At 43.5% G+C, this 19,218-nt stretch overlaps 2 protein-coding genes across 3 annotated transcripts; one reads left to right on the top strand and one right to left on the bottom strand.

The window, feature by feature from the left end:
• The first annotated feature begins 62 nt into the window (after window positions 1-62).
• Window positions 63-9,313, top strand: cry5 (cryptochrome circadian regulator 5). The gene is made up of 11 exons (XM_066709577.1): window positions 63-230; window positions 1,197-1,416; window positions 1,599-1,793; window positions 3,748-3,866; window positions 5,130-5,284; window positions 6,276-6,416; window positions 7,224-7,391; window positions 7,662-7,802; window positions 8,121-8,272; window positions 8,471-8,691; window positions 8,978-9,313. The coding sequence occupies exons 2-11, from the start codon at window positions 1,202-1,204 to the stop codon at window positions 9,043-9,045; spliced, it is 1,575 nt and encodes a 524-aa protein (XP_066565674.1). The 5' UTR covers window positions 63-230; window positions 1,197-1,201; the 3' UTR covers window positions 9,046-9,313.
• Window positions 3,863-19,194, bottom strand: foxred1 (FAD-dependent oxidoreductase domain containing 1). 2 transcript variants are annotated; one of them, XM_066709602.1, is made up of 12 exons: window positions 18,956-19,194; window positions 17,387-17,607; window positions 16,247-16,357; window positions 15,818-15,936; window positions 14,964-15,058; window positions 12,626-12,727; window positions 12,117-12,193; window positions 11,691-11,851; window positions 11,078-11,207; window positions 10,458-10,562; window positions 9,829-10,102; window positions 3,863-7,535 (listed from the first exon to the last, which is right to left on the bottom strand). In XM_066709602.1, the coding sequence occupies exons 1-11, from the start codon at window positions 19,089-19,091 to the stop codon at window positions 9,848-9,850; spliced, it is 1,512 nt and encodes a 503-aa protein (XP_066565699.1). In that variant the 5' UTR covers window positions 19,092-19,194; the 3' UTR covers window positions 3,863-7,535; window positions 9,829-9,847. The 2 variants fall into 2 exon arrangements, with proteins under 2 accessions (XP_066565699.1, XP_066565688.1); XM_066709591.1 differs by lacking the exon at window positions 3,863-7,535 and having other exon boundaries at window positions 9,713-10,102.
• Window positions 19,195-19,218: the final 24 nt, after the last annotated feature.

The following is a 19,218-nucleotide window of genomic DNA, read 5'->3' as shown; positions in this document are numbered from 1 at the left end:
CATTCCAAGTGAATTCTGATAGGCTTCTAGTCGAGCGTTGCGCGGTGACGTCACAAGCCGGATCCCTGTTTTGTAACACTTTCGGAAGGGTATAGCCTGCAAGAAAACGATTACCAAAGCCACCACATTAAAGAAGCAGGCAAATGAATACTTCGACTGACTGCATTCAGGAGCTTTCCCTGGATAGCACATAGTCACTGTTGACTTCTCGATCGAGCACTGGGCGTGAGGTAGTTCGCAAAGTTTCTACTAATTTGCCAGTATAATGTGGGTGTTTCTGAAAGCTTTTTCGAAAAAATGTGTGTGTGTATATATATATGCATGCATGCATGCATGCATGCATGTACTGCAACCCGATAATCAGAGAAGATGTTTAGCCGAGAATTGTGTTTCAGGTGTTGGCAGATTTCGGCAGCGCTGACGGATACGCCATCTGATATAGAAAGCCAGGGGTAGTTTCACAGGATACAGATGTGATCACTGTTTTGTAACATCGTTTCGGTGTGTAGCTTCTGCGGGACAAACTATAAAGACAAGTGCCGACCAATTAACATAAACCGTATAGAAATAAAGCGGAATAGCATTACAAAATACATCACGCTTTAATACGTCTAAAGAAAACATAACATAACATAGGAGATACCTTTGTAGTTGATATGCTGTCTAATATATATATATATATATATATATATATATATATATATATATATATATAATTTATTTTATTTTTTTAAAGTGTTTGAAAATCTGAAACTGAACTTTGATCTAATTAGAATGTACAACACATTTAATACAATTTGATCCACAGACCTCACATGAGATTAATAATCCTATTTATTTCCTAGTCTATTTGCAGTTAGATAAATTACATCAGATTTAGTTATTTTGTTACATGGCAGCATTGTCTCCTGTTCCTACTCCTAGAGCCACAGTGTCTCTTCCTGGATTTTGTTGTATCTGAACTGTTAACTACTTGATAAAATCATTGGGTTTATTATGCAAAATTATCATATTTCCAAAGTATTCAGTGATTCATGATTTTGACAGACCTATAAAACAAACAGGACTGGCTTTCCATGAACTAGTACTGGGTAAAGTAATTGTTTAGTCATATGTAAAATACAAAAATGAAATATATTGGGTCGCATGGTTTAAACTCCCCATTGCACTGATAACGTGCTCTTGCATTGACCCAGGCACCATGCCGCACAGCTGCATTCACTGGTTCCGCAAGGGGCTCCGTCTACACGACAACCCAGCTCTGCTGGCCTCTCTGAAGGACTGCGCCGAACTCCGACCCATCTTCATCCTTGACCCTTGGTTCCCCAAGACCATGCAAGTGGGCATCAACCGCTGGAGATTTCTCATCGGGGCGCTGAAAGACCTCGACAGCAGCTTAAGGAAGCTCAACTCCAGGTCAGCCATAGTAGCTATAACAACTTCAACTTTCATCTCTGTGTGTACTATACACATTATTATATTTTTGCGAGAACACTCTTCAGTATAACCGTCACACTATGTTATCTTTGACAGCTTCTAGCTAAAGTAAGTAGGAGAAAGGCGTGCTAGTGTAGTAACCCCAGGGTGTGTGTCTTCAGGCTGTTCGTGGTGCGAGGGACCCCTGCAGAGGTCTTCCCCCGGCTCTTCAAGCAGTGGAAGGTGACCAGGCTGACCTTTGAGATTGACACAGAGCCCTATGCCCAGCAGCGTGATGCGCAGGTGCTGAGCTTGGCAGAGGAGCATGGAGTGGAGGTCATCCAGAAGATCTCTCACACACTGTATGACACAGAGAGGTATCCGATTCAAATTACTTCAGCTTTACTGTGCACCGGGAGCCGATACTCACACACGATCCAAAAGATACACCAAGATTTATGCTACTGAAAAGAAATTCAACTCATGAAGACACATCCTTTGCCACTGACCGCACCTTTCTGTACTTCACTTTTACCATGGTTTTCTTACCATCAGAAGTCCAGGCCTTCCACAAATACAGAAGTTGTTTAGTTTGCAGTGAGATGGTTTTCAAAAACATGAAGTTCATTACTATCAAATTATCCATTCAGAGATACAGTGAGGGAAAAAGTATTTGATCCCCTGCTGATTTTGTACATTTGCCCACTGACAAAGAAATGATCAGTCTATAATTTTAATGGTAGGTGTATTTTAACGGTGAGAGACAGAATAACAACGCATTTCAAAAAAGTTATAAATTGATTTGCATGTTAATGAGGGAAATAAGTATTTGATCCCCTATGAATCTGCAAGATTTCTGGCTCCCAGGTGTCTTTTATACAGGTAACGAGCTGAGATTAGGAGCACTCTCTTAAAGGGAGTGCTCCTAATCTCAGCTCGTTACCTGTATAAAAGACACCTGTCCACAGAAGCAATCAATCAATCAGATTCCAAACTCTCCAACATGGCCAAGACCAAAGAGCTGTCCAAGGATGTCAGGGACAAGATTGTAGACCTACACAAGGCTGAAATGGGCTACAAGACCATCGCCAAGCAGCTTGGTGAGAAGGTGACAACAGTTGGTGCGATTATTCGCAAATGGAAGAAACACAAAATAACTGTCAGTCTCCCTCGGTCTGGGGCTCCATGCAAGATCTCACCTCGTGGAGTTTCAATGATCATGAGAACGATGAGGAATCAGCCCAGAACTACACGGGAAGATCTTGTTAATGATCTCAAGGCAGCTGGGACCATAGTCACCAAGAAAACAATTGGTAACACACTATGCCGTGAAGGACTGAAATCCTGCAGCGCCCGCAAGGTCCCCCTGCTCAAGAAAGCACATGTACAGGCCCGTCTGAAGTTTGCCAATGAACATCTGAATGATTCAGAGGAGAACTGGGTGAAAGTGTTGTGGTCAGATGAGACCAAAATCGAGCTCTTTGGCATCATCTCAACTCGCCGTGTTTGGAGGAGGAGGAATGACCCCAAGAACACCATCCCCACCGTCAAACATGGAGGTGGATACATTATGCTTTGGGGGTGTTTTTCCACTAAGGGGACAGGACAACTGCACTGCATCAAAGGGATGATGGACGGGGCCATGTACCATCAAATCTTGGGTGAGAACCTCCTTCCCTCAGCCAGGGCATTGAAAATGGGTCGTGGATGGGTATTCCAGCATGACAATGACCCAAAACACACAGCCAAGGCAACAAAGGAGTGGCTCAAGAAGAAGCACATTAAGGTCCTGGAGTGGCCTGGCCAGTCTCCAGACCTTAATCCCATAGAAAATCTGTGGAGGGAGCTGAAGGTTCGAGTTGCCAAACGTCAGCCTCGAAACCTTAATGACTTGGACAAAATCCCTCCTGAGATGTGTGCACACCTGGTGGCCAACTACAAGAAACGTCAGACCTCTGTGATTGCCAACAAGGGTTTTGCCACCAAGTACTAAGTCAAAGGGGTTGAATACTTATTTCCCTCATTAACATGCAAATCAATTTATAACTTTTTTGAAATGCGTTTTTCTGGATTTTTTTGTTGTTATTCTGTGTCTCACTGTTAAAATACACCTACCCTTAAAATTATAGACTGATCATTTCTTTGTCAGTGGGCAAACGTACAAAATCAGCAGGGGATCAAATACTTTTTTCCCCCACTGTACATGGTTGAAAATCTGAGCAAAAAGGGCTTCACTCAATGTAGAACAAGCCATTATGCAAATGAGTCATTAGAATACTTCTGCATTGGATTTTTTTTAAACTTTTCTCCGGTCTTTCTGCTGCTTGCCAGGATAATTGTAGAGAACAATGGGAAGGCTCCTCTGACATATAACCGGCTGCAGGCTCTCCTGAAGACCCTGGGTGGCCCCAAAAGACCTGTCCCACGGCCAACACTCGAAGACATGAAAGGTAATAATACTGTTTTATTGGGTGTAGTATTTTACATTTTCATAAAAAAAACAATTCAAATTTTTAATACTTGTGATTAAAAACTTTTAAAATCAATTCTTAAAATCACTTAAAAAAATTTAAAATCTTTGTGATTTTAACGAAAAACAAAACAATTAACTTCAAATAAACGTGCCCAAAACAACAAAACAAATGTGATTAAAGCAAAACTGCTCACCAACATAAAAGTCAAATACATTGAAAATAACTGAAAATGCATTGGACAAAATAAAGAAACAATTAAAAAAGTAAAAATAAAAAACAAACAAAAAAGGTCCAATGCATTTAAAATTAAATCCAAAACGGTCAATGTATTTGACAAAAGAATATAACAAAACTAAACCAAAAAAACCCTAAACAATTAGTGGTTTAAAAACAACTAAATCTTTAAAAACAATTAAGATTCATTTTTAAAATCGTTTTAAAAACAATCATCCATAAAATAATTAAAAGATCTTGGACTCGGGCTCCAGCAGGGGGAACTGTCCGTCCCCGGAGGTGGGTCCCATCATGGGATCCTGAGCTCCCCCAGATCTTGTATGTGCCAGTTCTTATAGGCTTCCTCCTTGCCCCTCTGATGGACCTCCAGATTGACGTAGTCCCTTACGAACACCAAAATATCCCGATGAAAGGTAATAAGGACGAGTTAGGAAACCGGAGGACTCCTTTATATCTACAGATCTCCCATTCACTTTGTATACATCAGGATTCACTTCAACTACCCTTTAGTTCAGGGGTTCCCAACCTTCAACCCCCCTATTTTTGAACATTTACTATATCTTTACACTTTCTAAAGATTGTCTGTTACAAATTGCACATATCATTTGGGGGGAAATAATAAAACAACAATTGCATGTCATAAATGTTCCCTAACAGAAATATATAGGAAATAAAAATTATGATTTGGGACACATTTTGTTTTCATTGGTGGTTCATTTTCGACTGTGGCCCCACATCCCATCCATCCGGAAATTTTCCCTCCATCACCAGACTTTGAGAACCCCTGCTTTAGTTGCAAATCCTCCCAATCCAAACATAGTTTCCTTTCCTTATTATTCATAGCAAAACCTAATCTACTATGTTGCTTTGGTTAGTTTTAGCTTTATAAAACACTGAAGGATATCGGATTTTGACACTGTGAGAGCCGAGCACAACTGAATTTACTGAATAAAAGACTGGCGTGTGTCAGAGTCTGTAAAAGGTTTCTGCCCTTCCTTGTGACAGGTACCTGCACCCCATTTTCAGAGCAGCATGATGAGGAGTTTGGGGTCCCCACTCTGGAGGAGCTGGGCCAGGACCCCCAGAAGGCCGGCCCTGAGCTATACCCTGGGGGGGAGGGAGAGGCGCTGCGCCGGCTGGAGCAGCACATGGAGAGAGTGGTACCCGTCTCTTCCAACCGTACCATCTCTCCCGAATGGACAGCAGATTCGATAGTGTCTTTAGGCTGGAATTGGCCTACTGTTTAAATCACTGGCCTGATTCATTAATGATCTTAATCTTTAATTCAATTAAGTAATTAAGATTTAGGTGGACCTTACGTTCTGGATGCCCATACCTGATTTAAAGGTTTAGATGAAACCCTGTAATACTAACAAAGATATTTGTCTTATATGACGACAAAATCAGTTAATTGTTAAGGCACAATAAGTCTGATAATTGCACTATTTTGATTGAGGTGTTTCTGCATCATTGATGTCATATACAGAAGTTTGGTTCTAACCCCTATTTGAGTAGCAGGACTACACAATGATATCTGCACTGTGTTCTGCCCCAGATTACTGATGTATAAATCTGCGCTGTACTGCTTTAAGAGGCGCTTCTGTTTTGAGATGTTCAGAGTGAAACTGAACATTCTATGAAAATTGCCAAACATTTTCATATGTTTGAGTACCATTGCTTTCAACGGTAGTTTAATGATCTTCTGCCTAATAATCAAGTGGATGCAACTTAATTGGTACATGCAGCCAGGCTGTTAAATGTTGGGAGTAATTTAAAAATGTTCAGTTTCACACAGAGAGTCGCCACAATCTGGAACAAACTCCCCAGCGATGTGGTTGAAGCAACAATTTGGGAACATTTAAAAATACACTGGATAGGATCCTTGGATCACTTAGTTATTAATGGACACCAAACGAGCATGATGGGGCAAATGGCCTCCTCTCGATTGTAAACTTTCTTGTTTTAATGTTCTTCTGCTGCACTGTGTTCCTCTCTGAAGAGTAGAGGTTTACAGTGATGTTTGGTAGCTCGTGTCTAGATAGGAAAATCTTTACCACACCCAAACCACTGCTCTACTTCCACATTCATGCCACAGACGATTCAGTTTAATTTTAATTTCTGATGACATCTTGTTTTTCAATGTTTCCGCAGTCGTGGGTTTGTAACTTCCAGAAGCCCGAGACGGAGCCCAACACACTAAACCCCAGCACCACAGTGCTCAGCCCCTATGTTAAATTTGGCTGCCTCTCTGCAAGGACATTCTGGTGGAGAATTACGGACGTCTACCATGGGGTGAGGCTCCTTCCCAGCAGCACCAGACTGACACATCATTTAAAGAAGTGTGTGGCCTGCAAACAAACTTCATCCAGCTAGCCTGCAGACAAGGTGTAATTATGAGAAGAGAGCAGAAGTGTTGCTCACTTAAAATAGCTGCACTACTGTAGTTCACTACTTTCTTCAGTACTTATTTATTTTAATGTAGCTTTTAACATTAGCAAACTACTTTTCCAGCCAAAATTAACTAAAGCTCAAATCAAGCTTTTCGAGTGGGAGGGGTTTGAAATAACTCAACTGACAGCATTGCTGGGCTGTCTGTCTCTAGTACAGCTCGGACGCTGATCACTAGAAATTAACTGTTGAAAATCAAGGCTGTTATTTTGATAAGCAAAGTATTATTTTAGCTATGAATGTGAACATTCTTGAGAAAGCATGTAGCTTTAAAGTAGCTTCACCAAGACTGAAGAGCAGCAGCAGATTTATGTATCTCATTGTAAATTATAAATGCAAGGCCTGAACAAGAAATGACAGAAGCAAGATTTACGTGGTTTATAGTATTACGTGGAAAAGTCTGTTGTATGTCTTTTGAGCCAAGTGGTTTTAAAGTGTATTCCTCACATGGAGGGTGTCTCTTGTATGCTCTTCAACCACAGCATTGAAAATATCTTGCAGATGCACACCTGGCATGTGACTCGGGCTGCCACTTACATTGTCCCCTCAGATCGCAGAACGTGGCTGATCTCTTCCCATCGTACGAAAGTGATTAAGGCCTAACCAGGCCCCTCCGCACAGCTTAAATGTCAGTGACTGTCCCCCCCGCAGAAGAAGCACTCACAGCCCCCGGTCTCTCTGCACGGACAGCTGCTCTGGAGGGAGTTCTTCTACACGGCGGGGATGGGCATTCCCAACTTCGATCGCATGGAGGGCAACCCAGTGTGTGTGCAGGTGGACTGGGACAGCAACCAAGAGCATCTGGCAGCTTGGAGAGAGGTAGGAAAGCTGCGCAACATGCGAGTGGGTGAGGGCTGGCGTTGCTGCCTGCAGTCTTATCTCATGCACTCATGTGTAACAGTACTTTGTCCAGTCTCTTTAATATGTAACTAGTTTGCCACCCTCGTAGATTTGGGCACTTGTCTGCAAAAAGAACACAAAAATGTCTTATTTCAATATTGGGAACTATAAATTGTGAATATGATGCATTACACTCTGATAGTTCACAGCTATAGAAACTGCCGTCTGACCCCCCTGCCGTACCCGCAGGGCCGCACGGGTTTCCCTTTCATCGATGCCATCATGACGCAGCTCCGGCTTGAGGGCTGGATCCACCACCTGGCGCGACACGCGGTGGCCTGTTTCTTGACCCGTGGGGACCTCTGGATCAGCTGGGAGGAAGGGCAGAAGGTTGGTGGGCTTGTAGGAGAACACCGTCACGCGGGCGAGGAGATTCGCGGTGTGCCTCACACGGGCGACGTCATGTACCGGCATCATGCAGTTTAGAAACTAACAAAGCTATTTCCCCATCTGTCCTCCTCAGCCCTGACATCTTCTCGTCATTCCTTTTCCCACATTCATTGCTTAACCAATCCGATGGAATTTAATGGAATTGTTCTGCTTAGACTTGAGGTTTTTAATCCATCCAATCCCTGAATCTGATGCCCTTAATCCCAGGAGGCTGTGAGCAGCACTGTGTAGGTGTGATGTACCGGGTCACTCTTACAGGTTTTTGAGGAGCTGCTTCTGGATGCTGATTGGGCCCTGAATGCTGGGAACTGGCAGTGGCTGTCGGCCAGTGCTTTCTTCCACCAGTACTTCCGGGTGTACTCGCCCATCGCTTTCGGGAAGAAGACGGACAAGAACGGCGACTACATCAGGTACCACACAGGCTTCCCCGTCACTCTGTAGGACCTGCTGGGCTGTAAAGCAGCTGCTGCCGAGATATCCAGGCAATCTGAAGCCACGCCACGGTATCGCTATGAATAGTCACAATGTAAATGCCATTTGCAAAAAAAATTATTGTTGAAACCTGCAGCCAAGTTGGTCTGGTGTACTCCACTGCTCTCTCTTGCTAGGAAGTACCTGCCCGTGCTAAAGAAGTTCCCAGTACAGTACATCTACGAGCCGTGGAAGGCCCCACGCAGCATCCAGGAGCGAGCAGGGTGCATTGTGGGAAAAGACTACCCTCGGCCAATAGTAGAGCACGACACGGCGAGCAAGAAGAACTTGCAGAGGATGAAACTGGCATACGCCCGGCGCTCGGGGACCAGTGAGGAGCCAGAGAGCAAAGGCAAAGGTGAGCCTGGCACAGCACAGAGCTCAAATTGGGATCAGAGCTTTATAATCCTAGTACAATCAATACCTTCAAGCTCATATGTCACTTACTTCCAGCTACTTTTTCACCCTCTTTCTTTACTTTTGAAGTATAATCCATGGGCCACACACTGATGAACGATCTCTTTTCACATACATTTGTACATTTAATAATGAAATTTAGTTTGTGCCTACGATCTGTTCTCTGTACATGCAAAGAAATGTGATGTGCTTATACATATACATATGAAATGTCTTTGTTTCCTCAGCTCAAAAGCGTAAAGGGGTGTCAGTGGCAGAGCTACTAACGAAGAAGAAAAAGAAGAATTCAGATTAAGGGAAGCTGGTCCGAACACGTGTGCAGAGAGCAGCCAGCTGTCCTGAGTAAACACGTGGTGAAACTGCGGAGGAGAATTAATCTGGTCCAACAATGTGACTGTTCTCCCAGACCAGGAATCTGCTCAAGGGGTCTCTTTCTTTACAGCCGTGGCCAGACTTCAGAAGCGGTTTAGAGTTTGAGAAAGAAGCTCCTGTGTTCCTGTTAATATTGACACTTTATATGTTTGTACTGAGCCCTGGAGGAACGAGTGCATACCAGGGTTTAAAGTCACGTATTAGAGATCACTGTGGTTTCACAATCTTCCACAATTCTGAGGCTTCCAAAGTTTACGGCAGAGAACCTCCAGGTTAATATCCGTGTGTTTAAATTGTGTGCATCGATATGTATTGTATACTGTGAGTGTGGGGGGGTGTAGCCTGTTCCTTAAGTGCAGTATTTGAATACAATGTACAACATTTCTATTAAATCAGACTGTTCTACAACTTAAAATAATAATCTAATGTCTGTTCATTTCAGAAATCAGTTCATCCCTAAGGTGGTGCATTATTCCAAATGCCAGATCTCACATTATAACAGAGTATTCCTGGCAGATGATGCATGTTTGTGGCTGTATAATTCCACCATAGAGCTTCTATTTTTACATATAATTACCCATTTATACAGCTGTTGTTGTATTTTTTTACTGGAGCAGTCTAGGTAAAGTACCTTGCTCAAGGGTACAACAATCCCCAGCTGGGATTGAACCCACGACCACCCACTCAAGAGTCCAGAGACATCCACCTTCTTTAGCCCAGGCTCCTCAGACGATGTTGCTCTCCATGGCTGGCTCCATGGAGAAGATGCGTCCGAAGCCCAGAGCATGAAGGTTGAGGGTCTTGAAGTCCCCGTCCAGAATGAGTTCGGCCACTGCCCGGCCCACTGCAGGGGACTGCTGCAGGCCATGCCCGCTGAATCCTGTGGCAAAGTACATATTGTTGACCAGCGGGTGCTGCCCCAGGATGCCGTTCTGATCGAAGGTGTTGTAGTCGTAGTAGCCTGCCCAGGCACTCTTCACCTACAGAAGAGGCCACAAACCACAGAGAAGGACTCAGTGAGAGACACAGGATGACAGACATAGGCTATACGTGCTCATATACATAAGACTGTACAATGCACTAGTTAGAGCTCATCTGGCTACTGTGGACAGAGGCAGTTCAGAGGAGAGCAACCAGACTTATTCCAGGTCTGAAGGGAATGTCCTACTGATAGACTGAGGGACCTGAACCTTTTCACAGTGCCCGTGTAAAGGAGTTGGTATAATGAGGGACAGTCAGTGCAGAGAAACTGGTCAAGAGGGAATTCTGGCGATATTCCACAGTGATGTTATAAAAGGGGGCCAAACGAAAGAGGGACGACTGTATTTGACTGACCTTGAGACTCTCCAAGGCTGGGATGCGATAGGCTAGTTTGGGCCAGACCTGCTCCTGGAAGAAGTTGTGATCCACTTCCAGGTCACTCGTGTCTGGTTCTTCGTCCTAAGGGAGACCAGGTGTACAGGAACTCAGGAAAGCAGTGCATATTCGTGTGTATATTCAGACAAGAATCAGAACGAAAGCATCACCCTTTCCAGTTAGATAAAAATATTGTATCTGCGGTATTCGATTTCTTTGCACCTTCACATTCACCTTCTTTAGGGGATCTTTCTGTTATAGTTAATTCTACTACTTGGATAATCTAGTAATGGCTGCAGTCTCGTTTGTTTTCACCCATTGTTTACTGTTCTTCAGCTTAGGAAAATTGCCTTGATGTATTAAAAAGAGACTGTGATTGTGGCGAGGGCATCGCGCTTGCTGCAAAGAAGCAAGTAACACTAAGCGCATTAGTCATTGTTTGAAGACTGTGTGAATTGCTGTCGAAGTATTAAATTGTTCTCCGTGCTGTGAGGAGATGCTCTAACTTTCACTGGTGCAGATCAGCATCGTCACAATAATGTGCTGCTTTCTCACTCTCAGCCTCCCTATCATGAAACGTGGTCATGCCCAGTCCTCACCATTTCAGGAGACATCCCTGTGATGTAGTTGCCCCCCAGACCTTCCCGTCTGCAGTAAACTCCACTGTAGTCAATGAGGAAAGGTGTATCCAAGCCCGGCCCGTTCGGGGAATGAATAACATATATATACCTGTAGGGCAATTGAAGCAGTGCACATATTAAACAGAGTCCTGGACCCTCTAAGTCCACATGGAACAAAAAGCCTTTGTTCTGATTATCGTCCAGCAACTTTTAACAACTTGTCCCAGAGCTTCTGATGTTGCTGGGTTCTACAGAACTATGAATCCCAATGACTCCTGCTTTTCCACTTTAAAATAAATCATACAGTGAGGTCATCTTTTAAGGAGCCTCTGACCAGTTTTCTTCCCGAATTTTGTAAACATCTGAGTTTGGTTTGCAGTGATGGGAGGCAAATGCTTTGCAAAGGATTTTCGTCTTTCCTCGCGAGTAAATAAGGTGATTATTTTGGATAATGGTTCCAATCTCCTGCTCTTTTCCAGATATTATTTAGGTGCTGACCGCAAGGTACATCTTAAAGCTGTAGAACCTTGCCCTAAAGACTACAGTTACTCTGATGCCTGGCTTTACGGAAACCTGTCCACAGATTGCATACCTTTTCCTGGGTTCCACTGGGACTGGTATGCTGGATATCGTGTCTTTGGGGCCTAAACCGATCCCTGCCAGCTCAGCCACCTTCCCGGACTGGGCCCCAGATGCGTTCACCACTATAGCACACTCCACAGGCTGGTACTCAAGACTGTTGGGCATTCGTACCTGAGCAGAGGGAAACGCAGAGCGATTGTTTGTTTTGTTGTTCGATTTTGTTTCTCGGTTGTTCTGTGACGGTGAAAGAAACCTTCTGTTGTCAAGAGCAGAAACCCGTGCCTCACTATGAGGTTACCGTGTAAGTTAATAGTGTTAATAATAAGCCCTTAACGGGACAAATACTAATGCTGAGAAAGAAGCTTCCCCCCCCCCCCATCATCTGCATAAAATTGCTTATTTGCAGTACCAGCTCAGAGCCCTCTGCCGCACTTACGATGGCATGGTGAATCCTCTTCAAGTCGACCACTCCTCCGTCTTCTGTCTGCGCCTGGTTTTGCGAGTACTTAAATCCTGCAGGAGAGAGTGCAGTCAGACCTCCTCGTGCAGTTTGAAAGGATGTACAAAATCTACCCCCTACACTTGCACCACAACCAGATAGCACACAGCTTTACCATTACCACTTGTATGGAATATTACGATAACCATTAAACTGAAACACGTGAAAACTCACATGGCCCTGCTAGACTGCTACCAGGGAACATCAAAAATATTTAGCTGGGAAATGGTCTGAACAGGCAAACTGCAAAACGGAATATAGAATTTCAATATAGAAAAACAAGTTTAAATATACCATTCAGTTGCGTACCATATTCAAGCCTTCGGCACCTTGTTTCAATGCACTTCAGTTGGTCTTCTCATGCTATACCCCATTCTCACTACCAAATGAAGCCTCACCATGCTACCACCACACTACTCTCATATATGACAACAATGCGTACTGACCTGTGACCTCTCCGAAGCACTGGTACACCCCCATCGACATGGCCTTACATCTGAAAGCGTTCAGCAAAGTCCAGGGGTCAAACCAGCCCTCGTTCTCCAGACCTGCGTGCCGAGAATAAAAGCGTATTGCACATTAGTTACGGGTAGAGCCACTTTCCCGTTACTGTGCAATATCTGCTCCAAACTAAACTTCCATCGTGTAAAGTGCCTTTCATTAAGCTGCCTGCAGAGACTGTGCCAAGTGAACACTCGGTATGGCACGGTTTTTTAGTTAATATTAATTTCATTGCGTTTACAAGACTAATCCCTGTCCATAGTGAGGATCGAGCGTCTGCCGTTAGTGGAATTTGACCCAGACCGCATCACTCATTAGCTCCAAAACAGATCACTTTTTCATAGTCTTGGCGGACAGGCTGCTGGTCTATTTGTCTAAAAATGTAAAACCGCAGAAACTTCTGCAAGGCTGACTTCTGTCCTGGATACCGAATGACTTCTTGACCCAATAACACACTCAGGATGCTCAAAAGCAGAAGTATGTGATAATTTTTTCTGTTACGAACGGCTTTGTCTGCGTGTTCCTCATATGCAGTTGTTTTTGCTAAACGTACAGTGGAGGAAAAAAGTATTTGATCCCCTGCTGATTTTGTACGTTTGCCCACTGACAAAGAAATGATCAGTCTATAATTTTAAGGGTAGGTGTATTTTAACAGTGAGAGACAGAATAACAACAAAAAAATCCAGAAAAATGCATTTCAAAAAGTTATAAATTGATTTGCATATTAATTAATGAAATAAGTATTTGACCCCTTCGACTTAGTACTTGGTGGCAAAACCCTTGCTGGCAATCAAAGAGGTCAGACGTTTCTTGTAGTTGGCCACCAGGTTTGCACACATCTCAGGAGGGATTTTGTCCCACTCCTCTTTGCAGATCCTCTCTAAGTCATTAAGGTTTCAAGGCTGACGTTTGGCAACTCGAACCTTCAGCTCCCTCCACAGATTTTACAGACACAGACAGGACCTTAATGTGCTTCTTCTTGAGCCACTCCTTTGTTGCCTTGGCTGTGTGTTTTAGGTCATTGTCATGCTGGAATACCCATCCACGACCCATTTTCAATGCCCTGGCTGAGGGAAGGAGGTTCTCACCCAAGATTTGACGGTACATGGCCCCGTCCATCGTCCCTTTGATGTGGTGCAGTTGTCCTGTCCCCTTAGCAGAAAAACACCCCCAAAGCATAATGTTTCCACCTCTATGTTTGACGGTGGGGATGGTGTTCTTGGGGTCATTCCTCCTCCTCCAAACACGGCGAGTTGAGATGATGCCAAAGAGCTCGATTTTGGTCTCATCTGACCACAACACTTTCACCCAGTTCCCCTCTGAATCATTCAGATGTTCATTGGCAAACGTCAGACGGGCCTGTACATGTGCTTTCTTGAGCAGGGGGACCTTGCGGGCGCTGCAGGATTTCAGTCCTTCACGGCGTAGTGTGTTACCAATTGTTTTCTTGGTGACTATGGTCCCAGCTGCCTTGAGATCATTAACAAGATCCTCCCGTGTAGTTCTGGGCTGATTCCTCACCGTTCTCATGATCATTGAAACTCCACGAGGTGAGATCTTGCATGGAGCCCCAGACCGAGGGAGACTGACAGTTATTTTGTGTTTCTTCCATTTGCGAATAATCGCACCAACTGTTGTCACCTTCTCACCAAGCTGCTTGGCGATGGTCTTGTAGCCCATTCCAGCCTTGTGTAGGTCTACAATCTTGTCCCTGACATCCTTGGACAGCTCTTTGGTCTTGGCCATGTTGGAGAGTTTGGAATCTGATTGATTGATTGCTTCTGTGGACAGGTGTCTTTTATACAGGTAACGAGCTGAGATTAGGAGCACTCCCTTTAAGAGAGCGCTCCTAATCTCAGCTCGTTACCTGTATAAAAGACACCTGGGAGCCAGAAATCTTGCTGATTGATAGGGGATCAAATACTTATTTCCCTCATTAACATGCAAATCAATATATAACTTTTTTGAAATGCGTTGTTATTCTGTCTCTCACTGTTAAAATACACCTACCATTAAAATTATAGACTGATCATTTCTTTGTCAGTGGGCAAACGTACAAAATCAGCAGGGGATCAAATACTTTTTTCCCTCACTGTATGTGTATAAATGTATTTCAAATGATGGTCTGTATTTAGAGTTAGCGAGACATACCAGGGGACTGACTTGAGGTTCAAGCTTCATTTGCGTGGAGAAAGAGTGCAAGCTTAAATTGTAAACTGTGCAGTACTTGCACATTCAAAACCTAAAACATTGGGAAAACCAATCAAACAAAAACCAAATTACCATATGAAGCTAACGCCACTCCATCTGTGTTGATCCAGGGAAATTTCTCCTTCAGCTGCGCTGGTGAGAAAAGGGCAACTTTTGCTCCTGCATATCTAACATGGGAACACAGACAGAGAAACACAAGATATGAATGTGAAATAATTTAGCTGAAGCAGATTCTTAGGAACAACAAATTCCCCCACTGGCCACAAGGTTGTGGTATTATAGTGCCACTTTCTCTTCCCACTTCGGAGCGACGACGCTCAGGTTACTTGTGATTACAGTAAATCTAACTCTCCCATTTCCTGATGAATCCTAATTAAGACGCAGAAGTGAAGCTCACCACAGGATAAAACAGTCAAATGTTTCAGATTATTATAATAATTTTGTACAAAACAGAAACCCTTTAACCTCAAACAGTAATCTTGTTTCCTCTGAAGCCATAGATAAAGTTAGACTTGTCAGTGCGAGGTCATAATAAACCAGATTGTTTGCATGTCCAGGATGTAATGAATGCAGGCCCATCACCAGGTCATGTTTCATTTCCATCTGCCAGGTTTTCAAGCAGATTTTACATAGTGAACAGAACAGCATGCAAACTATGAAGATCAGAGGGGAATACTGTTCCAGCGGTATTCATTCTTAGAAATAATTTTAATAAACAATCCAATTTTATTGTAAATATACATCAGAATAGATCAATCTTCCAGGGACAGCCTGAAATCCCAATCCCACACACACTATACATGGCTGCAGTTTACATAATATCCACTGTTTCTTATATTTTAAGATGTCGATGGAAACTGCTATTGAACTTTTAAAATCCTTTTTTGGTTTACTTCCTCCATGACAAAGCGTTATTTTTAAATCACCTCTGTGTGCGATAATTCTCCTCCATCAACTCTGCCCCCCTTTCACTTGCAAGGAAGAGATACCCTGAGTGATTAAACTGCAAATCGACCGGATCTTCATTCATCACATCAAGATGCTCCTGGGGAAATTAAAATCAATAAATACAATCAAAGAAAAAGTGTCTGGCTTTCCATGCCAATTTAACATTAAAAGTAAAAAACAAAACCTTAACCTTTCTTAAAAATAAGTAAATAAAAATAATAATAAGATAGATTTAGCAGGTGCAATGCAATGTAAACAAAAGGGATTCCTGCACGTTTTCAGATATTTGTACAGCGTTTAGAACAGCTTATACCCTTGAGAACCTTGCTTTTAAACACTTCACGAGAAGAAGGAAAGCACTGGTCTTTACTACGGTTTACTACTCCTCAGACCCTCCCCAGCCTTACGTTGATGTTCCTCATGAACTCCGCGGAGGAGAGAGACAGGTGGATGTTCTCGGGCATGGAGAACTGCTGTCGGATCCCTCCGGCAGACAACACTGTTGACGCCTGGGAATACTAAGCAGAAGGACACAAGCATTGTCGATCAAGAGAGCACAGATATCCCACACATATCTAGACACATCCATAAGTAAAAGGATCCGCTTCCTATTACATGATCAGCCATAACATTATGACTCACTGATGCATGTGGGGAGCGAAGGCTGGCCCGTGTGGTCCGATCCAACAGACGAGCTACTGTAGCTCAAATTGCTGAAAAAGTGAATGCTGGTTCTGATAGAAAGGTGTCAGAACACACAGTGCATCGCAGTTTGTTGCGTATGGGGCTGCGTAGCCGCAGACCAGTCAGGGTGCCCATGCTGACCGCTGTCCACTGCCGAAAGCTCCTACAATGGGCACGTCAGCATCAGGACTGGACCACGGAGCAATGGAAGAAGGTGGCCTGGTCTGATGAATCACGAGTTTAAGGTGTTGACTTGGCCTCCAAATTCCCCAGATCTCAATCCAGTTGAGCATCTGTGGGATGTGCTGGACAAACAAGTCCGATCCATGGAGGCCCCACCTCGCAACTTACAGGACTTAAATGATCTGCTGCTAACGTCTTGGTGCCAGATACCACAGCACACCTTCAGAGGTCTAGTGGAGTCCATGCCTCGATGGGTCAGGGCTGTTTTGGCGCCAAAAGGGGGACCTACACAATATTAGGCAGGTGGTCATAATATTATGGCTGATCGGTGTATAAACTATAATATAGAATATATATAATAAAGACATGCTGCTCATACTTTTAGACTGTCAGATTAAGATGTTAAATAAGTCATTTAAGTTTTTGCTGATTTATTTGACATTGACATTCCTGTTGACATTTAAAATAAAATATAAAAGTACTGCTCATCACCACCAGATGGCTTGAGCTCTGAATGACCCCTAGAAAACAAATAACTGTGTAAACAAATAACTGTTATATTACATATCAGGTTATAGACAAGTCCTAAACGAACATGTGACACCTTTCATATTTTAAGCTCAGTTTAATTTTGACCATAAAAGGGGATCCAAGTGCCCAGCGTGGCGGCCGCAACTCACTGTGGGGTCTTTCTCCACCACCACCACGCGCACCCCTCCTCGTATCTTCTCTTTCTTCTTCAACCAGTAGGCGACCGACCATCCCACCACCCCACCGCCCACGATCACCACGTCGGCTCGCTCCGGGGGGAGGCCAGGGGTCAGCTCTAGAGGGCTCCAGTCGCTGCCGGGCAGCACCGCCTTGGTCTTGACACGGAACGCCTTCAGCTGCGACTCCAGATCTGCAACGGTCAAATTAAAACGAGTGGAAGAAAACACTCAGACCCATTTGACCCCTCCTCGTATCTTCTCCTTCTTCTTCAACCAGTAGGCGACCGACCATCCCACCACTCCACCACCCACGATCACCCATTTGACTTCAGGGCTGGACTCCAAAATCCAGCCCTGAAGTGGCACAAAATATATTAAAAGCCTTCTAGTTTAAATTTTCCTTGACTGTAAGGGTGTTGCGCAAACATACCTGAAAGTAATAAAAGTCAATACAAGGGTTAAGAGATAAACTTAGATGCAATACTTTAGGTGTCTTATGCAACCAAGGTGGTTTAATTTTTAATCTCTCTCATTAATTCAACACAGGCTGAAGACAAACTGTAAATTAAAGAGAAATACTCACTGTGTACAATGAGCAACACAATTCTACTCAACAAAAGTACTTACTGTAATACAACAGTGCATTCACAAAGTCAGTGGAACAAAACCTCTACGGATTGTGGCACCTCTTTAACACCAAGCAAGGCTGGACAAACGTCACATATTCCAATCTATTCCACTGCAGGCCTTTGTATGAACCAGCTCCATTATTAATTAATCAGCAGTAAGTGAGACAATTGTGTCACAGTATTAATTGAATGCAACAAATGCTACTAGACTGCCCCTGCATAAGACAGGCACACACACCAGGGCAGGATTTCACAGTTTAACAGCGGTGGGAGTCCATTAAAAAGTACATTCCAGATTGATAGTTAACTCACAGATCAGTGTATTCGTTGTAACTAGTGTAATATAGCGACTAGGCTTCCAAAATAAAATTATGACTGGACTCATGTCTGACTTCTCAGCTGTTTCTTTGGGACTTGATGAGCTTAAATGCTACTTGACTTTTATTTGTATTATATTTCAGGACTTTTTCTAATGTGGGTCATGAACTTATACACAAAATATAATGCCTTTGTGACCTGCATTTGGTTTAATACATGTTTTGAGTCACTGTGGCCCAGAGCTTTTATATACGCAGGTTTGAGTAAAAACTAAATCTTTCATCTTTTTATTATAACTGTGTTTAACTCTTGTTTGCAATATGTATAAACAAAATAACACAGGCCATAGGAATGAAACACAAGCACATTTCATATTGTGTGTATATATACTTCAGCTAGATACTGAATTTAGTTAAGCTGTGATGCACCTTTTAACAAATGCCTACATTTACATGAGAGGTAACGGGTTTCCTTCACTCTTCTGCAGCTTTACTCCTTACACCTCTATATGCATGGTGTGCTGAATATAATAAACACATGCACGCATGCACAACACGGAAGCTTGTGCATTATTTATGTATATAAGAAATACCTTTGTAGAAGTCATTTCTGGTGACTGTGCTAATGCTGAAGCACCTGGACTGCAGTGCCCTCTCCACCCTCTGCCCACAGCCTGCGATGCCCGTGCCCAGCCGCGCTGCACCACCGAGCCTGACCCACACTGCCATGCTTGTGTGGAAGAACAGCCCCGCACACTGCAGTTACTCAGCCATCAAGAAAACCCACAGCCCACGCAACACTTCCATTGGCTGTGAAGGTCGGAGTTGCCAAACACACGTGTTCGGCGGTGCGGTG

Source organism: Amia ocellicauda, chromosome 1 (genome assembly GCF_036373705.1).
Source record: "Amia ocellicauda isolate fAmiCal2 chromosome 1, fAmiCal2.hap1, whole genome shotgun sequence".
Lineage (NCBI taxonomy): Eukaryota > Metazoa > Chordata > Actinopteri > Amiiformes > Amiidae > Amia > Amia ocellicauda.
This window is presented reverse-complemented; position numbering and strand designations above follow the sequence as displayed.

Bases quoted from the DNA above. Each gene is read 5' to 3' on its own strand.
- foxred1 (XM_066709602.1), bottom strand. From the start codon at position 19,091: ATGGCAGTGTGGGTCAGGCTCGGTGGTGCAGCGCGGCTGGGCACGGGC. The intron at 11,852-12,116 runs GTAAGTGCGGCA...CCCTCTGCTCAG, and splicing joins AGAGGATTCACCATGCCATC to GTACGAATGCCCAACAGTCT. The intron at 11,208-11,690 runs GTATGCAATCTG...ATTGCCCTACAG, and splicing joins CCAGTGGAACCCAGGAAAAG to GTATATATATGTTATTCATT.
- cry5 (XM_066709577.1), top strand. From the start codon at position 1,202: ATGCCGCACAGCTGCATTCACTGGTTCCGCAAGGGGCTCCGTCTACAC. The intron at 1,794-3,747 runs GTATCCGATTCA...GCTGCTTGCCAG, and splicing joins ACACTGTATGACACAGAGAG to GATAATTGTAGAGAACAATG. The intron at 3,867-5,129 runs GTAATAATACTG...TCCTTGTGACAG, and splicing joins AACACTCGAAGACATGAAAG to GTACCTGCACCCCATTTTCA.